Raw genomic sequence first — 27116 nt, 5'->3', positions numbered from 1 at the left:
TGTTGCAGTTTTCCAGTGTATGTGAGGGCTTTACCTTGCAAACCAGGGGCCTGCTAAACTCTTGGAAGTTTGTCTACTCTTGGAACCATTCTTTACTCAGCAGAGAGGATTTAGGAGTGTTGAGGATAAAATTTATACCAACAGATCCTCTTCTGATGTTATATTGAGAAACTGGAGCAAATATTTGAGTATTTAGAGACTTACTTAGGAAGGTGGAGTCTGGTGAGGGTAATTAAAGTGTCTGTGTTTGATCTTGAGCAAGTTTAATGAGCTCTTCTCTGCATTATCCACACAACAAACAGGGGTTGTGTTCCTTTGCACCAGCTTTTCAGGGGTTTTTTGCTCCTTTAGTAGTTTTTCCCTGCTGCTTCTGACATCTGTGCTTTCAGCTACCACAGGGCTGTGTTGCCTTGGGCAGAGAGAATGTGGAGTGTGGGAATTAAGCAGCAAAAAAAAAAATCAGACAAGAAATTTTGAGTTTTACAAACAAAGCCTGTGCTTTGTCCTTAGGATCAGTGGTTGAATATTGTGTGAGGGAGCTGTCAGAAAATGAGATGTCTGTGCCTAATCTGATCCGGGGTCCTGCCCAAGACTCCCCAGTTAAACATTTGCTCCAAATGAGTGATGGAAACATTGATGCAGGAATTTTCTCTTCCTGCCCCATTGTGGTGTTGGTTTGGTGTTGGAATGGAAAGCCTTTAGAAATGAAAAGAGGAAATCATTGCAATCCAAAGAATGCCTTTATATTCCCACTCCAAAGGGAAACAATTCCTCCAGTGAGGAGCTTCCTAGGCCAATTAGCGACGCCATGTTATTGACTAATTAACCTTTTCTTGCAGAAAGCAAACTTACTTGCATTATTTATGCTTTTAATAGGTTTCTGATATACAAGCAAGATCAGCCGTTCTGTCCTGGAATCTCCCAGTTAGTTCACAGAATGGAGAGAGCCATAGTCATAGTCCAGCAGCATTTACATTTGAAGTAGCAATATCCAACAGTGGTAAAAATGGAAAATTTAAATCTGTCTATGTGTAAGTTTAGTTTCTTCCTTTAAGCACAATGTTTAAACCATTAACCAATCAGCAATCTCTCTATCAGGAGCTGTTTGTTGACTTGCAGACCTTCCTACTTCACATGAAATAAATTTTAAGTAATGTCACTAAAGAGTTATACATGGACAGTGGGAAACTTAAATGTGCACTACGTGGTTTTGCTTTTCAATGAGCTTTGAGCCCTGAGGTTTAAGGAAGAGCTGTAACTCTGCTTTCTGTTTGTTTTTGCCTTTTCACAGTGGGGAAGAATTAACAATTACACTTCCTGATCTCAGACCAGCCACTGATTATCATGCCAGGTAAGCTGCTGGGAAGGAAATAATGCTTTGGGGGATGTGGGAATTCCAGGATTCTTGTGGCTTCATGGAAAAGGGGTGATACAAACAATTAAGGAATACTCTGAAAAAACACCATGCTGTGGACATTGGGTTTGCTATCTAAATTCCCACTTCTCTTCTAATTTCATTAAAATACCACCTCATTTTCTTCCCTACCACCCTCTCTGTATCAGATTTCTAAGTTACAAACTTTACATGATTCTCTGCTGGTATCTTTTTAGAACAACACTCTGTAGATTGTTGTAGGCTGAAGTCAGTGGTAAATGAGATAATTTAGTTTTTGAATTGGATCTGAAAGTCTGAGTTGTCAGCTTGATTTCCAGAGATGCTTGTCTGACCTGCAGCAGTGCGAACAGGGAAGTGGGAATGGGCTGGAATGGGCAGTGGGATGGGATGATCAGGAGTAAATGATCCTGACTGGAGGTGTTGGACTGGCCAGGGAGAGAGCAGCTGGTGAAGCAATCCAGGGGAGCACTGGGAAGAGCCATACTCAGTGCTGGGGCACTGGAGCAGATGAGACCAAGGATTTCCCTGGAGCAAAATCCTGCTTTTAAGCTGTGGAGGAGTTCTGAGTGTGGGAAATGCTGGGCCCAGCTCCACCTGCACAGTGGGTTATATTTTCCACAGAAAGGGGCAGGGCTGCTGAAAACATGAAACAATTCCTATGAAAATTGTGATTTTTATGATTTAGCCTGTTTAGTGCTCATCCCCCTGCACAAGTGTTGGCTGTGTTTGAATTTTAAGGTGTTTCTAGCAAAAGGCTCATTTCCAGTCAGGTATCCTGTTCATCTGAGAGCACCTGCCATAGTTTTCATCCCCTATCCCACAGGTATTTCAGCACTAAATATCTCCACTGTGACAGAGAGTAATGGCAGAGTAAATGAAGGGTGAGAAATATGGGTGTGGGGTCAGCAGGTGAACCTCTCTGACCCCCACCCTGCAGCCACTGCTTGGGATGAAATCCCTGAAGCTGCCAGCTCTTCCCTTCAGTTTGCAGGTGCCAGTGCAACAGCCACATCATTAATTACCCTTTGTTTAGAGTTTCAGCTACCAGCAGTTCCATCAAAGAAACCATTTCAGAACTGGTGAGCTTCACTACAGAGAGTTGTGAGCCAGACTGTCCAGCTGCCCCAAAACTGATTAACAGAACCAAAAACAGCCTGAGCTTGCAGTGGAAGGTAAGAACCCAACCTGGGGCTGAGAGGAGGGGAGCAGAGCACTCTGCTGGATTCCTGTGCAGTGTATTTAAATTAGCTTTTTCAAGAATTCAACATGTGCTGTAGGTGTTGCCTTTTAAGTTGCTCAGTGAAGATTGATAATGAAATAATAATTTCCTTTCTCTTTTTTTTTCAATGTTTGCTGAGTGTCTTGCCTGCAGCTTTGGTGTGACAGAGTTGGTGGCAGGGCTCTTCTCGTCTGAACTGGCAGAGAGGAAAAAAGGAATTTTTATTTATATAATCTTTGCTTGAGTTCTGGATGATAGATAAGACTTAATGTTTTATTCTGACCCATTCAGACTAAATTTCTTTGGATGGTTTTATAGATTCTTATTTTTAATCTGATTTGTGAATATAACCAGTATCTGTGAAGGTTTATTAGTAGCTCTGTTTGCTTGGTTTTTGATGTTTTTCTTAGGACCATGCTGAAAAATGGTTCCAACTAAATGACTTTAGTGAAATTTTTTGTAGAATCTGTGCTTATAAGATGAAGAAGTTCCCATTTCATGTGTCAGATGTTGCTTGTGTGAACCTTTTGATTGCATAGGCAGGTGATGAGCACACAGTATAAGGCATAAGGAAAAGAACTCTAAGAATATAATTTGCTTCATTTATAAAATAAAACGATTTATAAATTCTTATTCTAAACTATCAGACCTAAAAGAAGCAGCACAGCAGCCTTGTATTAAAAGGCAGTTGGAGTTTAATATTCAATGTGTAATATTTATAAAACACATTTATAACCACTTGATTTTAACTCTTTTTTTCATTGTTTCTTTATTTTCAGTCCTCAAATGACAATGGTTCCAAAATAACTAATTTTCTTTTAGAATGGGATGAGGTAAGAGCTTTTCTAGTACCAAAAAAAAATCATAATGACATCTGTAGAGCAATTACACTTAAAAATACCCTTTGCTTAGGTACAGCAGCTATTTTGGTACAACTGTCCTGACAGTTTTAAAGGAACAAATGATCAGTGGGAGGGGACAGTGTAAAATTGCCTCATTTGTCATCCAGAGCATCAGTAATTCCTGTGTTCTCATGAAATGCATGGGCATTTGGCATCTTTGGGTCATGTCACAAATTTCCCTCAGCTCTTGAGCTCATCTTGCTGAGATGTAATGCAAAGGGATAAAAAGCTTCCAGAATGTGTTTTGTTTTCAGCTCAATGGTTTATCACCATTTTGTCAAATCCACAGTACCAAAAGTAATCAGATATCTCAATCCTAATGTGATTTATCACCAAGACTTCTCAGAGTGACCATCAGCAGACTCAGGATGACCACGATGCATTAAATTTTGCATTCTTGAGGCTCAGTAATTTCTTTTTTAATTACTGTTAAATGAGTGAAATGGCATTTCTCGTGGAAGGTGTCCCTGCCAATGGAACGAGATGAGCTTTAATGTCTCTCCCAACCCAAACCAGTCTGAGATTCTGGGATTTAGGAAGATGTAGAGTGAAGAGGATGTCTTTGGCAGGAATCAGGGTGTGACTCTGGATCTCCCTGTGTTCCAGGGGAAGAATGGCCCCTTCAAGGAATGTTACTACGGGCACCTGAAGCAGTACAAGCTCACCAAACTCACTCCCTCCACAAGATACTCCCTCAGACTGGCTGCTAAAAACGACATTGGAATGAGGTAACCAGGAGCCCAGGGATACCAAATGATGGATTTCCCCCTGGATTCCATCAGCTGCTGCTCACCCTTCTTCAAAATCTCCTCCCCAGTGGGTTCAGTGAGACGGTGACGTTTGGCACAGCCGGGGTGGTGCCGCCGGCCCCGGCACCGCCCGCGCTGCTGGAAGCAGGAGTGACCTGGATGGCCCTGGGATGGAGCCCTCCTGCAGGAGGGGCCTTGGATGACTCCCTCACCTACAGCCTGGACATGGAAGAAGAAGGTTCTGTAAGTGTTGGGCTGTTGGGCTTTGTGTGGCAACTTCCTTCATAGTGCTGAAATAAAAATGAACTTTTTTTTTACCTTCCGATAAATGGTTGGCAAGTATTGCATGGAATTCATGGCAGAGAGAGAAAGCATTGCATGGAATTCATGGCAGAGAGTATTGCATGGAATTCATGGCAGAGAGAGAAAGCATTGCATGGAATTCATGGCAGAGAGAGAAAGCATTGCATGGAATTCATGGCAGAGAGTATTGCATGGAATTCATGGCAGAGAGGGAAAGCGTTACATGGAATTAATGGCAGAGAGAGAAAACTTGGCATGGAATTCATGCCACAAGGTATTGCATGGAATTCATAGCACAGGGATCAAATACTGCATGGAATTCATGATAGAGATAAAATATTGTATGGAATTCATGGCAGAGATAAAGTATTGTGTGGAATTTATGGCACAAAGTACTGTGTGGAATTCATGGCACAGCAGTGAAGTTTGAGATTAAAAAAATGTGATTTACTCACCTTAAAAATCAGTGACTCTGCTCATCCTTTTTTTCCCCTCCTTGCCAGGGCTATGGATTCCAGCCCCAGTACAATGGAGATGAGCTCTCATGCACTTTAAGAAACCTGAGGAGGAGTACATCCTATAAGTTCAGGGTTTGTACCATAGTTTGTTCCTAATTTCATGTGCTTTCCTGGCTTTGGCATTTTCCAGCAAATTTTTCAGCTTTGTATGGAGACAGCAGGAATTCACCTGTTGTCCCAACAATTATCTGTTGTTAGAGCAGGTTTGGTGAAGTAATAATACAAATCAGATTTTTTGTACCAGCTAATTTTGGTGTAAATGGTTGTCTTTATTTTGGTTGGGTTTTTAATAGAAGATTTTTTTTTTAATCATCAGCATGTTTAATCCTCATGTATTATCAACATATATTACTGTTATTAAATAAACCATGTATCTTCTATTCTGTTCCCTCCTCCAACAGCTCTTTGCCTACAACAGTGAAGGAAAAAGCAGTCCCAGTGAGGTGGTGGAGCACAGCACCAAACCTGACAGACCTGGAGCTCCGAGTAAACCTGTTGTAAAGGGCAAGATCCATCCCCACAGTGTGAGAGTCACGTGGGGTAGGTGCCTTGGGGTGTTCCAGTGCTGCTGGGGTGTGGACAGCCTCTCTCTGATTAAATGAGGGGGAACTCAGGCTGATTATTTATCTGCAGGTATTGTTGTTGCAGGAGAAACACTCAACATTACCCAAAAATGGTTTATTCTGGGGCTCTGGTACCACATTGTTGGTGTTCATTCATTTTTCAGAAGCAGTAACTGCTGTGATAATACCCTCTGGGTTTTCTCTGATGTTTAAATAATTCTTCTGTTCACTTAAAAAATAAGAGCTGATACCTGAAGTTGGGAGTGTTTTCCCAGTTACTCTTCCTGACACAATCATGATTAATAATAGAAGGAAAATTGCTCTGAAAAACATATTGTGACTAATTAAGTACACTGGTTTCTCTTGCTAGTTGACTTTTCTGTTTGAATGAATATGGATATGTTTACTGGAAAAGTTGGTAACAAAATAATGCCTTGATAATAAATCTTCTGTAACTTAAGGTGTTGATTTCTTTCAGAACCCCCCAAGGATAATGGAGGATCAGACATTTATAAATACTTCCTGGAAATCTCCGAGGCATCAGTTGGTAAGGAATCAGCTTTGTGTACCAATACAGTACTCAGTCTCCATCCCTGGAGGCATTTAATTCACATTTAGATGTAGGACATGGTTTAGACTTGGATTTTGGAGATGTTTTCCAGCTTAAATAATGCTTTACTCCAGCAGTCACTTCTGATTTCACATGTGTGTATTGTGTTGTACATGTTCTCTGTATAATTAATCATTTCAAATTTATTCTCTGGTTTGACTGCCTTAATAATTGTGTGAGAGTATTTTCAGGTGAGGTTTTTGAAAGGGTAAAGTGCTTTTCCTTTCCTCAGGAGCGAGGTGGGAGCCCATTTACAGCGGAGCCCAGCGGGAACACGTCTGTGACCACCTCAGGCCTGGCACCTCCTACAGACTCCGGGTGTCCTGTGCCAGTAAAGGTGGGGAGAGCCAGGTGAGCAGCAGGAGGGGAAAGGTGCTTCTGGAAACCGTTTCTCTTCATGTTTTAGCAAAATGCTTTGTGTCTATGCTCTGCAATGATCTGTGTCCCTGGCAGGCCTCTGATGTCACGACTGTCACGACGGCGGCCGTTCCCCCTGGGCCCTGTCCTGCCCCGGCCCTGGTGGGCAAAGCCAAGCCCAAGGAAATCACTTTGCAGTGGGGTAAGCACCAGAGCTGCATCACAACACTGCTCTGATGTCAATCATCCAAATCAAAACTCTAGAGAACTCTTCAGGTGAAAAAAAAAGTAAAAATAAAAATACAGAGATGCTGCCCATGACCTTAGGGTTTTTCTTAAAACCCTAAACTTGGGATGGGGTTTTTGGTTTGTTTTGTGGGAGTTTTTTTAAGAAGACCAAAGCTTCTGCCCACCTCTGGTAGGGTGATACAGCAAGATTTAAGCAGACATAAATATTTTCCAGTAAGAAAGCTTCCTGTCTGCTCATGACTGACACCTGCTTGGCAATTTAAAAATCAACTCTTGTTTTCTTGCTGTTATCAGCAAAGGAGATAAGCAAAAATTAATGAAGATAACACTGTTTTGTGAAGAAAACAGAAAAAATACATGAAAAAAACCCTGATGAAGGCCATCTTAAAGTAATTATCAGTACCTGGGGGGAAAAAGCAAGCTTCATGGGGGGAAAAAGCAAGCTTTATGAAGTGTTTCTGCTCATATACATGACAAGAGCCTGCCCTAACTTAGGGAATTTAGAAATTAATAGGAAAATCCAATTTCTTTTTGTTTGCCAGGTCCCCCAGCTGTGGATGGAGGCTCAGAGATCACAGAGTATCTCCTGGAGATGGCCAGCTCGGAGCAGGAGGAGCGCAGGGTGGTTTATCAGGGCCCAGCAGCTGAGTTTGGAGTGACCAACCTGCTCCCAGGGAGAACCTACAGCTTCTGGCTCCGGGCAGGGAACAAAGTCGGGGTAACCACTGCACTCACCACATCCCACTGATTCACACAAGGGACAGCAGAGATGGTGCTGAGGGGATTTTGTAGCCTGTGTGGTGTGAACGTGTTGTTTGTGCCTTTAGAGATGCTGGGTGGGTTACCCCGAGCTCAGGCTCTACAGATGTTGTGTGGAGAGGGGTGTGTGCCAGCTGTGCCAGCTTGGGAAAAGTGTGGGGTAAGCGTTGGTGGCATAAAAGTCTTTGTGAAACAGTCCCCAGCTGCTGCTGGAAGGCAGAGCCTGCCTGGGGGAGGGAGGAGTTACAAAACCCTGGGAGGAGCTGAGGTGTGGGAATGGGGGCCAAGTACCTGCAAGGAATCTGAAACTGAGCCCTGAACTCTGCTGTTTACTTCCCTGTCAAGTTAAAAACTGTTTGTTTGCTACACTTGTGCATCAGTTCTTGCCCTGGTGCTGTTGCTGTGTTCATACTGTGTTGTTTTCCTGCAGTTTGGCCCCCACTCTGAGAAGGCAGAGCTTTGCACTGCTCCAGGACCCCCTGAGCAGTGCTGCAAACCCCTGATAACCTGCAAAAGTGCAACTTGTGCTGTGGTTTCGTGGGAGGTAGGTGTTGATGGCTTCCAGTACCACCCAAATTAGTGTTTAGCTTTTAAAATTGTAGTGGCACATTTATGATACAGAGAGATTGGAGAAATAGGATGTGTAGAGGTGGAATATTTTAATATTTTATGCCCATTTCTTTATACATATCTGTGTTGGATTTGTAAACTTTGGGAGTTATTAATTACAGTTTTAACTGGACAAATTGGGTGGCATTTAATCCTCCTCATGGTGTGGTAATTAATATATAGTGAATTGAGTGGTAAGAGGTTGTGGGTCAGTCAAAATTCTGGTGTGAGCTGTGGTAGTGTTACAGCCACATGTCACCTTTTAACTTAAAATCCCTTGGAAGAGACCTAATGTTTCAACCCCAGTGCTTCCAAAGGTTGGATTTGATGATCTTGGAGGTGTTTTCCAACGTTTTCTGTGACTCTCACCCAGTGTCTCGGTGCAACAGAGCTCCCCCCTGGGTGCTGGGGGTGTGTAAGTGCAAGAGCTGAGCAGAATTTCTCCCTCACCTCACAGAGCCCGGCGTGCAACGGAGCAGAAATCACCGAGTACAGGCTGGACTGGGGCCAGGTGGAGGGGTCCATGCACATCATCTACACTGGCCCCTGCCAGAGCTATGAGGTCAAGGGGCTCACACCTGCAACCACCTATTACTGCAGAGTCCAGGTAGGAAAAGCCTTTTGGTGCCACTGAGCACTTGCAGTTTGGGGAGAAACTCCAGCTAGAGAGGAATAAAGTCATGTGCTGTCACCTGCTCATGCAATAGAGAAGGTAATTGGGAAAAACACTTCCCTTGTCCCCCAGTCCCTCCTCATTCCCTGAATCTGGAAAAGTTTAAATGCAGTGTGCTGTGAAATACCAGATGCTTTGCCCTGTTGACAAATTATTCAGGTGATTTTCCACTCTCTCCCGTGTTGCTTTTAAGAACACACAGGAGGCTGTGAGAGCCGTGAACAGAGTTGGTAACTCCTGTGTGGTGTCTTTCAGGCTGTGAACGTGGCTGGGGCGGGGCTGTTTGGGGACACGGGCATGGTGACCACGCCTCCATCAGTGCCCGCAGCCGTGGCCGTGCTCCACTTACTTGAAGAGGATCAGATGGAAATTTCCCCTCCTTTCTCCACGTGCCTTGCAATCCAGTGGGAAGAGCCCTGCTGCCACGGGGCAGAGATCACAGGGTACAACATCGAGTATGGGGAGAAGCAGCTGGTCACTGTGGGGAGAAACACAACCCATGTCCTTGAGAATCTGCTGCCTGACACCCTGTACAGGTAAGAATTATTCTGAAATCACATTTCTAGGATTTAAAAGTCCTTTGAGGGTAGTGCTTTAAATTTTTAGAGCAATTTTTCATGCAGCTTACAGACTGGCTAATTCCCTGCAGCTCCAAAAAGACACTCCTAAAATTGTCATATCCAGACCAAGCATGATGTTGGCAGGAGTGAGGTCGTGGTTGGTGTTAAGGTTCATATTCTGTCTCAAAGCCAAGACTTTAAGGTTCCTGGGTTTAGAATTTTTCTCTGGGATGCTCAGGTGTGTGGCCAGAAGAAGATGGATGGACAGGTAAGAGCAGAGCAGAGGTTCCTGTGACCTCAGTCTTGGTTAAGCTTGGAAAGCTGAGTTCAGATTTAATTTCTAACTGTATCTTAATTGTATCTTAATTTACTCTTTGGAGTTATACTCTGTACCCTTTTTAACTCTTTGTGCTTTGTTTCCCAGCACTTTCCTGACCATGTGGCTGTTCTCTCCCATTCCCAGGATCAGGATACAGGCCATCAACAGCTTTGGAGTCGGTCCTTTCAGTCATTCCATGAAAGCCAAAACCAAACCACTACCTCCTGACCCTCCCCACCTGGAATGTGTGGTCTTCAGCTACCAGAGCCTTAAACTGAAATGGGGAGAAGGGCCCAGCAGAGCTTTAATTCCCAACCCTACTCAGTTCAACCTGCAGATGGAGGACAGGTTTGGCAGGTGAGACCATTAACGATCTTGTGTTCTTACCCCTTCATGTCAAGTTTTTTAAGGTGTTTTATGTTATTCTCTGTTCTGTTTGCACCACTGAGTCATTTGGGCGTCCCAGAGTTTGCCCTTTGGAAGTTTTGCATCTCATCTTTCAACCAGAAATGCTGTCAAAGACTTGCACTTGTGCTGCTTGTAAACAGTAAATACGATTTAAAGAATAAATACCTTAGCATTGTCCTGTGCTGGCAGGGTTATTTCTGGACATTCAAAACAAAGTCTGGTCTGCATATAAGAAACAGGGGTTGGCCAGCTGTTCTTCAAATGGAAATTTCAATTTATTTTAGATATTCAAGGGTTTTTCTCTTGATTCAGAGGAGTTGGGCCCTGAAGCCTCAGTGGGAAGAGGCCTGGGACACCCGGAATGCAGCATCACTTTTGTCCTTAACTCAAATCCGAGTGTTTCAGGTCTGACACTGCCCTACACGTTGGTGATTGCTGGGTAACCCTGTGTGTGTTCTGTGTCCCCCAGGTTTGTGACAGTCTATAATGGTCCCTGTCACACCTACAAGGTGCAGAGGCTCAGCGAATCCACCACGTACCATTTCCGCATCCAGGCGTACAACGATGCTGGGGAAGGAGCCTTCTCAGAGGTCTGTGCTTTCACCACCACCAAGTCTCCACCTGCACCTCTCAAAGGTGAGCTGGCACTGCCCTGGCAACTGCTGCAAGCCACTGATTGGTAGGATTGAATCCTACAACTGACCCTCAGCCAGTCTTTGCAGGGACAGAGACACAAACTCGCTCTGAGGGGCTTTGTCTGGGTGTGAAAAAGGCTTTTTTTGTTGTCATCACCTCCTGCACTGCAGCTCTTCCATCCCTGAACTGAGCATTCCTGCCTTGGCTCAGCTGGAAAGGCATTTTGCAGGGTTATCTATCAAAGTTACAGCAGAGTGTAGGCGAGTGAGGGCACAGTTAATTCCTCTGACCTTCACTTTTTAACATGGATGTGAAAGGTCATCTTTGAAGTCACTGTGAAGGTCAGAGTGCTGAGTGCCTGAAGCACAACTAATTAACTGAACCATAGTTAGAACATCATTTCAGCTCTGCACATGGACAGAAATGCTGGGTTCTGTAGTGACTTGAAAGTGCTGCTCCTCTTTACAAACATGGGCTCATCCTGGCAGCTCAAAAAGATCAGCAAGTGTAACCTACATGTAACAATGATCATTTTTTAAGCTCATGTCATCAAAGAGAATAAAAAGAAAGAAACAAATCTGAATTGCTTTAATTGCTGAATTGCATTGGAATGAGTTGCCTCTAGGCATGACAGCTGTACATTTGTAGAGACCATTGTTCTTTTTCTAAAACACCAACAAATCACTCTATTTTCCAGCACCCAAAGTGATTCAGCTGGAAGAAAACACTTTGGAAATCACATGGGAGCCTCTACAGCCGATGAAAGGAGATTCCATTGTTTACATCCTTCAACTTGCTGCTGGCAGAGAGTTTGATCAGGTACCTTTAATGCAGCATTGGGAATGTGAGGGATTTTTACTGGGAAAAATTATTACCAAAAAAAAGATGTGGATATTTCTTGTGGAAAGGTATCCCTGCCCAAGGCAGAGGGTGGGATGAGATGGGCTTTAAGGTCCCTTCTGACCCAAACTATGCTGTGATACTATGATTTGAAGGTTTAAATTCTGTTTGGGGAGGTGACAGGTGAATGAGTTCTCATTTCAGAGAGTGTGGAGTGGGTGGGCACTGGTTTGTCGTGTTCTCCCAACAATTCCTTTGGCTCTTGATTCTTAATCCTGATGGTGTGTGGTGCCACTGCCTCAGCTAATCAGAGAGTCTGCTTTGGTGGAGGAGCTTTAAGGAAGAAAATGCGGGATGTTTTTTATTTCTCCTTTCTGAGCCTCACAGCCCAGGTGAGGCCTCAGTGTGGGGTGTGGCAGGAAACTTCAATGAATTGTGAATTATCCAGAGATCTAAGCTGGGATTTTATGAAACTGGGGAGAGGAGGGCAGCTCCAGGCTGTGCCCAGCACTGCACACACCCCTGGAGCAGGACAGGCAGTTGCAGGTGCTGCTGCTGAGCGAGGTGCTCCTGACTGAAGTGGCTCCTGTCTCCTGCCAGGTGTACAAGGGCCCCGAGCCGTGCTTCCGGCTGCCGGCCGCGCAGACGAACTGTGAGTACCGCGCGCGCGTCTGCGCCGGCCGCCAGTGCCACGACCTGCCGGGCTGCCCGGAGCTCTACGGCCCCTACAGCCCCAGCAGCGTGTTCTGCTGCCAGCGCCGGGAGCCGGGCCCCGCCGCAGCCCCGGCCGGCGCCGAGCTGGCGCAGAGCGGCAAGCGGCTGCGCGAGGAGCGCGTCATCGCCGTCGCGCTGCTCTGCGGCTTCGCCGTGGTCGCCATCCTCTTCGCCGTGGTCATCCAGTACTTCGTCATCAAGTAGGGCAGAGCTGGCCCCGCTCAGCTGTCTGTACAGAGCTCTCTGGGGTATTTATGGGTAGTTCAATGAAATCCTAGCTGGGAACCCCTCGCTCCGTGCGTTCCCGCTCCTGCTGCTGGGGCTGGCTCGGCAGATCCTTTCCAAATGCTGGACACAGATTTCCTGTAGAAAGGGTGATCCTGGGGCCTCTGCAATCAGGGTGAGCTGTTAGAGAACAGCATTCAGCTGCCTTACGGTGCACACTGGGGGGGTGTGCACGCTCCTCCTCTCTCCCCATCCCAGCCAGTTGGAGAGGGAAGGCATTGCTAGAACAGTCCTTTCCCAGCACCACCAGAGCAGCGGGAGGCGATGGCTGTTCCATCAGGTTTTGCTGTAGTTTGATATCCATGAAATCCAGCAGCACAAGTGCTTGAGCTTAGAGCAGAACTGCAGAGCCTACTAGAGCATACCACATTTACTAGACTGTAGAAGGAAAGCAGAATATTGACTTAGTGATATTACTACTTTACAGTTATTTTAATACTTGGGATTCAGTAATAATCATTTCAAGTGTTGGAGTAGAGGGTGCCAGGGTTTTTTAGGGTTTTAATCCAAACCAATGCCAGCAGGACGTGGCGCTCAGCCGGGATGCCCAGGAAAGGCTCTGCCCGGAATGTTCCTGCTGTCCTGAGCAGCTTTGGCCCAATCCACATTTCACTCTCAGTGCCTGAGAGAAAAGTAATTCCCTGTGCAGCGTGCTCAGAACAGCACAGGAGTTGTCTTTAAGGAGAAAGAGTGCATTTATGATAAATGTTACACTATTTGGCTCAAACTGAGCAAATGTTTTTGTACTATTATTAACCTAAAAAATAAAAGTTCAGCCTGCTTTGGGTGCCCTTCTAACTTAACCCCAACGAGCAAATTGTACGTGAGAGAACTCTTTTTAGCTAACGTTTATACAATGTTTTAAACTTGCTATCCCAGTGATAGCAGCTTCACATTCCATGGTTTTCCTGTTGGGAATGTTCAGCCTGCTATGAACTTGTCTGAAACTCGTCCTGGTCGGCTGGGGGATATTTTTGTGGACACTGTGCACTACATTTGACTGTTGTGTTCCATCTGCTTGTGAATCCCTGAGGAGGAGCCTGACAGCTCCTGGCTCCATTAGATCAAAGCTTTTGAAAGCTGGAATTCACAAATTTCCAAGGTTTCAGGATGGGTCTTGCCAACAGCATTTGGAACATGCCACAGAATAGTAGATTTAGGGTATTTTGCAAAGTCTGTGGCTCCACTTTGGCCATCAGAGCGATGCACTTGTGGGTGGGAGGGTGGATGTGACAGAGCTACAGGCGATGTGTTTCCAGTAATTAATTAATCACTTTTAAGGGTCTTTCTCCTACAGCAGTTGAGGAATAACGTTGTGTTAGAGTTTGAGGCATTGTGTTGTATTTCAGATGTGGAAAACCTAAATTATGACCTAGTATCACTTAATCCTCTTCACAGTAGATTGATGGTGCAATCTGAAATTAATCTTTTCAAAACATACTCTTCATTTTTGTACTCTATTTATTTTGATTAAAAGTCCTGGAAAGAAACAAAAATGTATGTTTGAATGTATTGTTCTACTTGTAGCAGAACTTTAAGTTAATCATTTATTATATCATAGAAATCTCTCCCTCCAGTGTCAGAGTTTTATACAGATATTAGTCTCTAGTTTGCAGAAGAGTTTACAATCTGTCTTTATTTTCCTCATAGTCTCCCTTTAGCAGATAAACTGCCTGCAGCAAATCTCCGTTGCCAAAGGGTTCTTTCTTAACTCCTTAGAACCAGCTTGTAGAGGTTTATTTGGCAATAATAATCCTGAAACTAGGATGGCAGAGTAAATACTAACAGGTCACCACTGCTAAAAAAATGAAATTGAATCCTTTTGTAGTTGCCACAAAATGCTCATATTTCCAGAAAATATTCAGGATTTATACTGCAATACAGATTTTCCATCAGCTGTTGTCCATTCCAGAAGGATGTACCCTCGTGGCATTAATGTATTTTAGGCATCTTCAGTTTTCTTGTGTTGTCATTTTTGAGGTATCTCAAACATATGTTAAAGCTGCCATGCATTGTATTACTAAATTGTAACTATCAAATAGATAATATATTTAATACAGCCAATAAATAATACAAATGTATTCAGATTTGACTCCGTGCTCCTGTGCTTTTGTGGGATTCAGTCTCACTTGTGTCATGTGTAATTTAAGGGAAGGGAACGCGCTCAGTTGTCATCAAGAGCTGAATTTACTCGGGACCCTTGGAATATCACTTCCATTTCTCCTCACTCTGCAGGAAGAACCTGCAGTTCCCAGGTGAGGTAGACCAGTTCTTTGATACTGAAAATTGAATCATTTGGGGCTGATTACAAATTTTCCATCATTTTGTGTTGACTCACGGCCTTTCCCCCTTGAGCTCTTGCCCAGCATTTGCTGCTGAGTGTGGAATTTCTCCTGACAGTGCCTGAATCATCTGATGAAGGTAAGATGGGAAAGGCTTTCTTTGACCATCATTCCCAAGGCGACAGCTGGACACATAGCCTGGATAAACGTAGCACTTCAGGGATGAGGAGCTGGAAGACACTGGGGTGGAGGAGGCAAGGGGAGTGGGGGCCAGTGAGGGAATCCTAAGGGAAGGCTCTGGGAAGCAGAGCCAAAGGGAGCAGGGACACCCAGAAGCAGGATGTGTCCTGCCACGGTCCTCAGAATTCCTCCAGAACCTGGGAATGGGGCTCTAGCAGAAGTGAGACAGGTATCATCTATAAAACAAACCTCTTCCCCCTCCTTGGAGCTCTTTGCAGTTCTGCTCCCAAGGACTACTCAAAACCCAGAGTTTTGTGGAGCCAAATAGTGTGGGATTGGTGCTGGAAAGGTCAGAGCTGAGCACAGGCACTGCATTGTCCAGAAAATCCCAGATCTGACATTAGGGAGATTCCTGCTGCCCTTTCCAAGAGGCAGAAGCTCTGGCTGGGGTTGTTCTTGCAGATTTGGACACCTCCCAACAACAAAGGCTGTCCTTGTGCCAGGGCTCTGCATGGCTGCACCCTGAACACTTCAACAGTTCCTGTCCGGGAAGGAATTCCCAGTGAAATTTCATAGAATCGTGGAATGGGTTGGGTCGGGACAGACCTTAAAGCTCATCTTGTCTGTCAGACAGGGACACCTTCCCCTATCCCAGGTTGCACCAAATCCCATCCATCCTGGCCTTGAACACTTCCAGGGATTTCAAATTGATGGGATTTAAATCCTGCACCCTGAGCAGAGCCACGTGCCCAGGCTCTGCTCCTGATTTCTCCAACAGATGATTCCCAGCTGGCCAGCAGCTGCCTGGGATGAATGACCCGCGGCAGACGGAGGAGTCGGCGCTGGGCCAGGACATGCCATGACCCCATTTCCTGTTTTCTGACGCTGAAAACAGCCCCAGTGTCTGAGCAGAGGGGAAGGGAGGCTGCTCTTCCATTGGGTCAGCGTGTGGTGCCCATGGAATGTGTCTTTCTGCATTTATCCTGGAGAAAAGGAGGCTCAGGAGGGACCTTCTGGCTCTGCACAAGTCCATGACAGGAGGGGACAGCCGAGGGGGATCGGGCTCTGCTCCCAGGGAACAGGGACAGGAGGAGAGGGAACGGCCTCAAGCTGTGCCAGGGAGGGTCAGGTTGGACATCAGCAGGAATTTCTCCATGGAAAAGGTTGTTAAACATCGGAACTGCCCAGAGAGATGTTTGAGTCCCCTTCCCTGGAGGTGTCCAGGGAAGGACTTGATGTGGCTCTCAGTGACAAGGTGGACATCAGGCACACCTTGGACTCGATGGCCTTGGAGGGCTTTTCCAACCTCATTGATCCCGTGATTCCCAGCACAGCTGTGCCCCACAGGACTGTCTGTGGGGAGAAGCATCCATGGCCAGGAAGGCTTTTATGGCCCTGGGGGCAGGTGGCTGTCCTGTGGGAACTGGCTCTGCCTGTCTTCTGCTGCTCTCCTCGCAGAAATCCTGCAGGTAGCTCCTGGTTGTGCTTCCCAGTGTGGAAAGTCACCTGTGGGCAGGTGGAGAAGGTGGCACGTGGGGCAGAAGAGTCATGCACTGGGTTTAGGGATAAATCCTGAGTCCCATGGAAGTGCAAACCATCATTTTCTTTCCTGCCTCGGGAATAAATTGTGTGACAGCCCACAGCTCCATGTGCCAAGTTCCAGCCTGACCCCAGCCTGTGGAGGAGCTCCTCTTCCTGTTTCCTAAAGCAAGGAGAAAGAAAAGTGGATTTTGTTTCTTGTCTAAGGTCAGTGTCTGGAATCCCTCCTCCCTCCCTCCTCCCAGGATGTTTTTGTGTGACACCCTCTGACTCATGGAAGTCAAATGACTTGGCCTCAGAGCTGCCTCAGCACAGGAATTCTGGCACAGGAATTCTGGCACAGGAATCCTGTGCTGGCTGAGGGCTTTCCAGCTGCTCCAGGCACTGCCAGAGCCGTGGGGCTGCTCCTGCTCCCCAGGCTGACCCCAGGGCAGGGTTGGGATGTGTCTCCATCCTGTAACATGTAACATGTCTCCATCCTGAAATATGATTGTAACATAGCCTTTAGGAAGTGGTACATATATTTGATATGCCAGTATTCTTTCAAGCATAACCAAAGTCCACATATCTGAGTTACAAATATCTAGCACTTCAGTGGTATGTGATTACAATAACTGCAGCAACAGTAGTGAAGACATGTATGGAATTTAGTTAAATAGCACTGTAGTTCCATCACTGAGCTAGTAGTCCTATTCAAGCAAGCTTTTTATTCAGAATAAAAAATCAGTAGAAGTGACAGATACCATTGTGTTTAAGATATATTACTTCAGAAGCTGAAAGCACTGGCTGATCCAGGTGCTGAATGCCTCCCTGGCTGTGGATGGGGAGCTCCAGAGCTGCTGCTGGAATGTTCCACAGGGCGGATCGGAGGTAGCAGCTCCTGGTTTCTCTGTGTCTGAGGAACTGGGATGGAGTCCTTGGCACATCCTCTTCCTCCACACCTGGCTGCACTCGGGCCATCCCGGGTTATAACAACACCTTGCAACAGCTTCAGGAGCGGTGCTGATCGCCTGCCTGACAAAATCACAACAAAACTTTATTTCTGGTTCTGTTTTGCCTCAGAAAGTGAGAAACTGACAAAATACATATGGAATGTGCTCTAAATGCCTTCCAAATCCAGTCAGCTGTCATGAAAACAAGCTTTAGAAAGCTTTTAAATTTGCTTCCGAAGTGGAACCTTTTATTTTCAGAACAGTGGGAGCACACTGTCATTTTTAGTTAATCTTGGGCATGCTGGCAATTTAAAAAGTGGCTTCAGAGCTGTTAATGCTGTAACAAAATATCCCCTCTTGCATCACCACAAGGCAGATGGGAAGCACTGGGCTGTCTACAGCAGGGGGAGTGGGAAAACAGTCACTTGAATCCAGCAGATTTGGTCTGTGCATCCGTTGGCCTATATGAATATTTATAGTAAAATGAATTTCTGTCTGCCAGGCCGCGTCTCCATGGCAACCCCGCTGGGCCGCGTCTCCATGGCAACCCCGCCCTCCCGGCCGCCGTAGCCGCGCCCCTTGTGTCACATGACCGGAAACGATGGAGGCGGCCAAGATGGCGTCTCCCAAGAGCGCTCCTAAAGACGCGCAGGTACCGCGGGGTCCGGGGGGATCCGGGCGGGACCCGGCGCTGCCGAGGGGCTCGGGGGACTGAGCGGTGCCTGTGTCCCCCCCGCAGGTGATGGCGCAGATCCTCAAAGACATGGGCATCACAGAGTACGAGCCGCGTGTCATCAACCAGATGCTGGAGTTCGCCTACAGTAAGCGGGGCCGGGCGGGAAGTGCGCGGGGAAACCCCCGGTGGAGCAGGGAAGTGTTGTGTGGAGCAGGGAAGTGTTGTCTGGAGCAGGGAATGTTGTCTGGAGCAAGGAATGTTGTCCGGAGCAGGGAATGTTGTGTGGAGCAGGGAATGTTGTCTGGAGCAAGGAATGTTGTCCGGAGCAGGGAAGTGTTGTGTGGAGCAGGGAATGTTGTGTGGAGCAGGGAATGTTGTGTGGAGCCGGGAAGTGTTGTCTGGAGCAGGGAAGTGTTGTGTGGAGCAGGGAAGTGTTGTGTGGAGCCGGGAAGTGTTGTCTGGAGCAGGGAAGTGTTGTGTGGGGCAGGGAATGTTGTGTGGAGCAGGGAATGTTGTGTGGAGCAGGGAAGTGTTGTGTGGAGCAGGGAATGTTGTGTGGAGCAGGGAAGTGTTGTGTGGAGCAGGGAATGTTGTCTGGAGCAGGGAATGTTGTGTGGAGCAGGGAATGTTGTGTGGAGCAGGGAATGTTGTGTGGAGCAGGGAAGTGTTGTGTGGAGCAGGGAATGTTGTGTGGAGCAGGGAATGTTGTGTGGAGCAGGGAATGTTGTGTGGAGCAGGGAAGTGTTGTGTGGAGCAGGGAATGTTGTGTGGAGCAGGGAATGTTGTGTGGAGCAGGGAATGTTGTGTGGAGCAGGGAATGTTGTCTGGAGCAGGGAATTTTGTCCGGAGCAGGGAATTTTGTCCGGAGCAGGGAAGCGCTCTGTGAATCCGTGTTTCCACGGAGGTTCCCCGGTCAGACTCGGTGACTGTGGAGATCTTTTCCAGCTGTAATTCTGTGATTCTTCGAAAGTAATCACAGAATCACAAATCCCAGGATGGTTTGGGCAGGGACAGCTTCCCCTGCCCCAGGTTGCTCCAAGCAGCGGCCCGCCTGGCCCCGGACACTTCCAGGGATCCAGGGGCAGCCACAGCTGCTCTGGGCACCTGTGCCAGGGCCCGACAGGGAGGAATTCCTTCCCATTGTCCCATCCCTCGGGCACTTTGAGCCGTATCCGGAGGCCACGGAATTTTCAGTGCCACCTGGGTGAGGTCAGGGAGCATTTCACTTAGCCCAGCCTCAGCCCAGAGCCTGTTTCCCCCAGGATATGTGACCACCATCCTGGAGGACGCCAAGATCTACTCGAGCCACGCCAAGAAGTCGAGCGTGGACGCGGATGACGTGCGCCTGGCGATCCAGTGCCGCACCGACCAGTCCTTCACATCACCCCCACCCCGGGACGTGAGTACAGCCACGGGCAGCATCCCTGGGGCCGGGACACGACACGGGGGTGGGGCCGGGACACGGGGGTGGGGCCGGGACACGGGGGTGGGGCCGGGACACGGGGGTGGCACCAGGACACAGGTTTGTGGCCAGGACAGGGAATGTCACCGGGACACAGGGATGTAGCTGGGACATGGGGATGGCACCGGGACATGGGGATACCAGCAGGACACAGGGATGTCCCCAGGACACAGGGATATCACCAGGACACAGGGATATGGCAGGGACATGGAGATCTCCCCAGGACACAGGGATGTCCCCAGGACACAGGGATGTGGCAGGGACACAGGGATGTCCCCAGGACACAGGGATGTGGCAGGGACACAGGGATGTCCCCAGGACACAGGGATGTGGCAGGGACACAAGAATGTCCCCAGGACACAGGGATGTGGCAGGGACACAGGGATGTCCCCAGGACACAGGGATGTCCCCAGACACAGGGATGTGGCAGGGACACAGGAATGTCCCCAGGACACAGGGATGTGGCCGTGTCTCTGCAGTTCCTGCTGGACATTGCCCGGCAGAAGAACCAGACGCCGCTGCCGCTGATCAAGCCGTACTCGGGCCCGCGGCTGCCGCCCGACAGGTACTGCCTGACCGCCCCCAACTACCGCCTCAAATCCCTGCAGAAGAAGGTAAGGATTGCTCAGGGATTGGGGATTCACCCCTGGGGGGTTGGGAGCGGTGTTAAATTGCATTTTTCCACACCTCTGAAAGGTGTGTGGGAATTTTGGCCTCTGCGTGTCAGCTCAGAGATCTCCAGGCTGGATTTGCCAGTTGTTGTTGGTCAATTTTAAATGGAAATTTTAAAATATGGGAAAATAAGTATGGGAATATTGTAGTGTTAAAGAAATACTGCAAAATCCCAGAACCACTGAAGCTGGAAAAGCCCTCCTGGATCATCAGATCCAACCTGTGCCTGATCCCCAGGAGAGCACTGAGTGCCACGTTCAGTCATTCCCTGGACACCTCCAGGGATGGGGACTCAGACACCTCCATGGGCAGCCCCTTCCAATGCCTGACCACCCTTTCCATGAAGAAATTCCTCCTGCTGTCCAGGGGGAACTGTCAGGTTTAATGTCAGGTTATCAGAGGCACAAGTCAGGCTTTGGTGTAGATATTAAAGAGTATTTTTTACTTCCACCTCAGTTGTTCCTGCTTTAGAGGGAAAATATTTCCTTTGCTGGGAAGCCCTGGGTGCCTCAGCGGTGGGGGGACTTTCCTGTTTATTCCAGGCCATTCCAGGCCATTCCCTGATTCCCTGCTTCTCTCCCCACAGGTCTCCTCCACAGCAGGGAGAATCACAGTCCCTCGCCTGAGCGTGGGCGCCGTGAGCAGCAGGCCCAGCACTCCCACTTTGGGTAGGAAAGAGCTCCACAGGGGATTCCCACCTTTATTTTAGGAAGGAAAAATAAAAAAGAATAATTTTAAACACTTTTCTCAGCCCCTGAGGGAATGTCAGGGACTGCCTGACCTCATATTGACAGCATCAGAAAGTTAATTTAATAAATTAATCTTTATTATTACAATAACATTTAGATGTAAATGCATTACAGATGTTCTGAATTTGTGATAAATTCTTTATTTAAGGGACTATTCAAGGACTTTACTTAAATTTAAGGTTGTTTTCCTCAATGTGGTATGATGCTGAATTAAATAGCACCAGGAAAGATCAATTTTTAAAAGGATCTTAAAGTGTAGAGCTGTGCCCTAAAAATTTTTGTGTGTTAATAGTCTGGAATTCTGTGGGGCTGGGGTGAATGTGGGAAAATGAGCAAATTTCCATGCTCTGCCTGGAAATCTGACTCCTCATATCTGCTGTCCTTGTGTTCCTGTGCATTCCCACTGTGTCTAAGAGCAGGTTCCACTTGGGAGGGAGTTTTAGGAGTGTTTCTGGATTTATTTTGATGTATTTTGGTGGGGTTGTGTTGAATCCAGGCACCCCCTCAGCCCAGACCGTGTCGGTGTCGGCCAAGGTGGGAGCGCCGGTGTCGCTGGCGGGGCAGCGCTTCACTGTCCAGATCCCGTCCTCGCAGCCCGCTGGCAAGTCAGGTATTCCTGGGATTCCTGGGATGGGAACAGGGATAACCTCACAGCCACAGGGTGCTTGGGTTGGGAGGGAGAGGCTCATCCAGTCCCACCCCCTGCCATGGATAGAGACACGTTCCATGCTGCTCCAAGCTGGCCTGGAACGCTTCCAGGGATGGGGCAGCCACAGCTGCTCTGGCCAAGATGATGTGGGAATTTCTTCCCCTCTCCTCATTCCAGGAATTTCCAGTGTTAATTCCCATTCCCAGCGCAGCAGTGGCAGCCAGAACATCACCATCCTGGGCAGCTCCCTCCCACCCTGGCTCCTGTTTCCCTCTCCCCTTTGTGTCCTCAGCCCCCCCAGCATTTCCCCATCCTCCCTCTCGGGATGATCCCCCCGGAACGTTCTGGCAGCACGGCACTTTACGAGCCCGGAATAACGCAGGGATTGCTCCCAGCTTTCAGTGAACCTTTTCCATGATTCCCACAGCCACTCCCACCACTCCCACGGTGCAGAATGTCCTGATCAACCCATCCCTCATCGGCCCCAAGAACATCCTGATCACCACCAACATGGTCCCGCCTGGCGCCGCCGACCCCAACCCGCTCAAGAGGAAGCACGAGGATGACGACGACTACGACGCCTTGTGAGGGCCCCCAGCCCTTCCCGTGGGATCCATGGAGCCATTCCCATGGGATTCATGGAGCCATTCCCATGGGATTGATGGAGCCATTCCTATGGGATTGATGGAGCCATTCCCAGGGGATTCATGGAGCCATTCCCAGGGGATTCATGGAGCCATTCCCGTGGGATCCATGGAGCCATTCCCATGGGATTCATGGAGCCATTCCCAGGGGATTCATGGAGCCATTCCCGTGGGATCCATGGAGCCATTCCCATGGGATTCATGGAGCCATTCCCGTGGGATTGATGGAGCCATTCCCGTGGGATTGATGGAGCCATTCCCAGGGGATTCATGGAGCCATTCCCAGGGGATTCATGGAGCCATTCCCGTGGGATTCATGGAGCCATTCCCGTGGGATTCACACGGACTCTGGAGGGTGGGAATGGGCGGGAAGGCCCCGTTTGGGCCTTGGGAGTGTGGAAATAAAGAGGAGAGTGTTTGTAACCCGGCCTTGGTGTCTTGTGCACACACCTGGGGGAGGGGGCAGGGGGTTTTCTATATATTTTCAATATTTTTAATTTCTATTTTTACAATTTTTATATTCACTTACATATAGTTTTATATACACACATATATATACGCACATATATTGTTTTTATGTATATGTGTTTCATATCTATATATATGTGTTATATATTTACCATACACACACAGATGTCATTGCCTTGTGCCCTCAAAACTCTCCCACTTTTTTAATCTATATACATTCATCTATACACATTCATAGATATTTATATATGTGCATATTCACATGCACACATTTATAAAATATATAGAATATAGTGTATATAGAGAGTAAATAATGCATGCACAGAAACACTTCATATATAAATTATATTTTATATGATGTACATATTCTAAAATATACATACATATGCTACATAACGTAAAGCACATAATTATTAGATAATATATAAAATTACCTTTTGCATGTAACATCTATATCATATACAAACACAAAATATGTAGAATACAGTGTAAGTATATGGAGAATATACACTAGTTTGGCATGCACAGAAGCACTTTATTATATATAATTTATATTATATATCATATCATATAATATGTCATAATCTATACACTATGTAGTATACAATCATATGTAAAGCATATACATATATTATAAATAATATTATTAATTTACATATATTTTTGCAAAATATATATTGCAATACAAAATATAAAATACATAGAATATGCATTAAGTATATAGTGAATATACAGCAGTTAATTATGCATGCACAGAAACACCTCATATACATTATTTATGTTATATATGTATGTATCAATCATACACAGTTATCTAATAATATACTGTATAAGGCAAAGCATATAATTAATGTATTTTATATCCAAATATATAGTATATATCAATATATTATAAAGATAAACATATATAACACAGAAATACATAATATATATCAATATATATAAACATATATAACACATATATGTATATTATTTATATATATACACATATAAGTAGATATATAATAATTCATGTAATATATATCAATAACTTTTATATATAATACATAATATCTTCATATAAACACCTTTTATATATAATATCCCTATGCACTTGTATTATGCACCCACCTGTGTGTGATTTCCTGCATTTCCCATTTCTATAGATCCCTGTGTTTAGTTTCAGCCTCCCTCCCACAACGATGTTTAATATAATAGAAATATAGAAATATATAATTTCCCTATATAATAATAAATATATAATTATTATATTATATATTATGTATAGCTATATATAATTATATACTATTATTCTATATAATAATAGAATATATAATATATAATTATATAATGTTATATAATTACTATATTGCATATTACAAATTAAAATAAAAAATATAATATAATATAATATAATATAATATAATATAATATAATATAATATAATATAATATAATAATATATAATATAATATAATATAATATAATATAATATAATATAATATAATATAATATAATAATATATAATATAATATAATATAATAATATATAATATAATATAATATAATAATATATAATATAATAATATATTATTATAATTATTTGCCCCCACGCTGTCACATCCCCAGATCTCACAAACACGCTTCATATTTATTTATTTCTTCATAAACAGAACTCTATGATGCCTCTCCTGTAAAATATGATTATATATTTATATATTATAATTATTTATAATTATAATATTTAATTATTATATTATAATTATAATATTTATATATTATCTAAAACATGTAAAATATTTTATATTTCTCTCTATAAGCAGCCACATCACTCATTTCCATTTATAACAACCCCTCCCTGTCTAATATTGGTGCTTTATTTTTATTTTTATTTTATTTTTTTATTTTTATTTTTTTTATATTTATTTTTTTAATTTTATTTATTGGTGCCTGCACCATTCCCAAGCTGCTTTGAGACAGTAATTAATTTAATTAATTGCTCCATATAGAACCAATCCTCCCAGTCTGGTTTCTGCCCAGCCCAGGCTCACACCTTGTGCTGATCCTCCAGAGAATAAAATACATCAATGGATCTTTTTGTGTAATAGAATACATTATATATAATATATGATATATATTATATATTATATATATTGTATGTATAATAAAAATAAAACAGAAATACAATAAATATATAAATATAAATAAATAAAATATATTTTCTATTATATAATTATAAAAATATATAAATCAATGTAGATATAATAAATACAAATATAAATAAATATAATGAGAAATAAATATAATACGTATATAAATATATATTAATAAGTATAAATAAGTTTTATATTATTAATAATTATATAATTATATGAATAATTATATGAATATAAATGTATAATAAATCAAATAAAGCTATAAATATATGTTTTATACTAAGTATTGTATAATCTATAGTATAGACATAAAAGAATTTATAATATACAATATTATTAAAATATAATAATATAATATAATAAATATAATTAATATAATATAATATAATATAATATAATATAATATAATATAATATAATATAATATAATATATCAATTTTTATATATATAACATACAAAAATTATACATAATATGTATATTTATATATGGATATAATATATATAATTAGGTACCATATATATTTAATTTTTATTATATGGATATGACTCACATAATGTTTATATACATAAGATATAGAAATATATATTACAATATTTATTTAAATAGATTGTTAAAATAATAACATAATACTAAATATATTATATAGAAATATATTTAGATAGAGATATAGAAATATAATAAGTACAAAACATTTTTATATACATATAGAGAATATAGTTAATTATGCATACAGATAAACACACTTTTTGTTACATATATACTTTTAAAATATGCATTTGTATAATATAAATTTATATTTTAGCAATATATATAAATACTTGCTATAAATATTTGCATAATTTTTTATAATTTAATATTTATAATATTAATATAAGTATTAAAATATATACACATAAAAATGTTGGATGCTCTCTCACACATTCACAATTTAAAAATAATATATAGAAATACATTTCCACTCACATTTGTGTTACTTCTTACAGCTGGCAGGTACAAATGTACATATATTGGTTATAATGTAATATATATAATATTATATATATATATATATAATATGAAATATATATGTTTTATATGATAATATAAAATTAATAGAATAATATAAAGGAATTTAAAACAACAGATATAAGACAAAATTATAGAATATTGTTTAGTATTGGGTATTATTTTCTGTGTAAGTTATTCCAGGCTGGGGTTGTTGGGGTGTCCTGTGCAGGGTCAGGAGCCGCATCCAAGGTCCTGGTGGGTCCCATCAGGAGATTCCCTGGCTCTGCTCCAGGTCCTGGAAGTGTCCCAGTGCCAGCAGCCCCTGGGGCAGAGCTGGGGCTGGGGCAGCCCCTGCTGTCCCTTTTGTCCTGTCCCTGCTGTCCCTTTTGTCCTGTCCCTGCTGTCCCCTCTGTCCTGTCCCTGCTGTGTCCTCTGTCCTGTCCCTGCTGTCCCCTCTGTCCCCGTCCCAATCCCAGGGGATGCTCCCTCATCCCGCAGGACAAGCTCCCCTCAGCCCCTGGCATTGTCCCCAAGCACAGATTCGGTGCCTTTGTGCTGTGTCTGTTCTTCAGCACCAAACTCCTGACTCAGGGTTGAGCCTGAAGGAAGGGCTGTGGGATGGGATGGGATTTGGGATGGGTTTTGGGATGGGATGGGATTTGGGATGGGATGGGATTTGGGGTGGGATGGCATTTGGAATGGGACAATCTTCTATTAGGGCACAAACCCTCAGAATTTCCAGGCTTGTTTGAATCACTTGGAAATATTTTACAGCTCTCAGGGCCTTTATAAACTTGGAAAGCAGGGAGAGGACTGAAGTCCAGGGTGAGGGGCGATCTTGGGAAGGAATTCTTCCCTGTGAGGATGGCAAGGCCCTGGCACAGAGAAGCTGTGTCTGCCCCATTCCTGGAATGGGCCTGCTTAGATGGGGTTTGGAGCAACCTGGACAGTGGAAGTGGATGATCTTTAAGGCCCCTTCCAACACAAAAACTCCTGGGATTCCCTAAATTGGCAAAACCCTCAGGCAACACATAAATAAAGAGGATTCTCAGGTGAGGGAAACTACAGCCCCA

The 27116-nt window shown here is 44.3% G+C and overlaps 2 protein-coding genes across 3 annotated transcripts in view; both read left to right on the top strand.

The window, feature by feature from the left end:
• LOC131583735 (fibronectin type-III domain-containing protein 3a-like) overlaps positions 1 to 14754 on the top strand; it is a 38936-nt gene extending 24182 nt beyond the window's left edge. For both annotated transcript variants that reach the window (XM_058848144.1, XM_058848145.1), the window contains 19 exons: positions 877 to 1031; positions 1292 to 1351; positions 2430 to 2568; positions 3395 to 3448; positions 4124 to 4245; positions 4335 to 4509; positions 5073 to 5159; positions 5489 to 5627; positions 6129 to 6197; positions 6493 to 6611; positions 6714 to 6819; positions 7409 to 7584; positions 8056 to 8169; positions 8692 to 8841; positions 9163 to 9443; positions 9931 to 10143; positions 10664 to 10830; positions 11528 to 11649; positions 12271 to 14754. In XM_058848144.1, the coding sequence (XP_058704127.1) occupies positions 877 to 1031; positions 1292 to 1351; positions 2430 to 2568; positions 3395 to 3448; positions 4124 to 4245; positions 4335 to 4509; positions 5073 to 5159; positions 5489 to 5627; positions 6129 to 6197; positions 6493 to 6611; positions 6714 to 6819; positions 7409 to 7584; positions 8056 to 8169; positions 8692 to 8841; positions 9163 to 9443; positions 9931 to 10143; positions 10664 to 10830; positions 11528 to 11649; positions 12271 to 12588 (2766 nt within the window). In that variant the 3' untranslated portion in view covers positions 12589 to 14754. The remainder of the gene's footprint in view (positions 1 to 876; positions 1032 to 1291; positions 1352 to 2429; positions 2569 to 3394; positions 3449 to 4123; positions 4246 to 4334; positions 4510 to 5072; positions 5160 to 5488; positions 5628 to 6128; positions 6198 to 6492; positions 6612 to 6713; positions 6820 to 7408; positions 7585 to 8055; positions 8170 to 8691; positions 8842 to 9162; positions 9444 to 9930; positions 10144 to 10663; positions 10831 to 11527; positions 11650 to 12270) is intronic.
• A 3421-nt stretch (positions 14755 to 18175) lies between these two features.
• Positions 18176 to 22875, top strand: TAF9B (TATA-box binding protein associated factor 9b). The gene is made up of 7 exons (XM_058848173.1): positions 18176 to 18254; positions 18342 to 18423; positions 19541 to 19677; positions 20220 to 20354; positions 20999 to 21080; positions 21658 to 21771; positions 22238 to 22875. The coding sequence occupies exons 1-7, from the start codon at positions 18204 to 18206 to the stop codon at positions 22396 to 22398; spliced, it is 762 nt and encodes a 253-aa protein (XP_058704156.1). The 5' UTR covers positions 18176 to 18203; the 3' UTR covers positions 22399 to 22875.
• Positions 22876 to 27116: the final 4241 nt, after the last annotated feature.

Source organism: Poecile atricapillus, chromosome 12, assembly GCF_030490865.1.
Source record: "Poecile atricapillus isolate bPoeAtr1 chromosome 12, bPoeAtr1.hap1, whole genome shotgun sequence".
NCBI classification, from domain to species: domain Eukaryota; kingdom Metazoa; phylum Chordata; class Aves; order Passeriformes; family Paridae; genus Poecile; species Poecile atricapillus.
The sequence above is the reverse complement of the archived record's forward strand: the minus strand, read 5'-3'. Positions and strand labels throughout refer to the sequence as shown.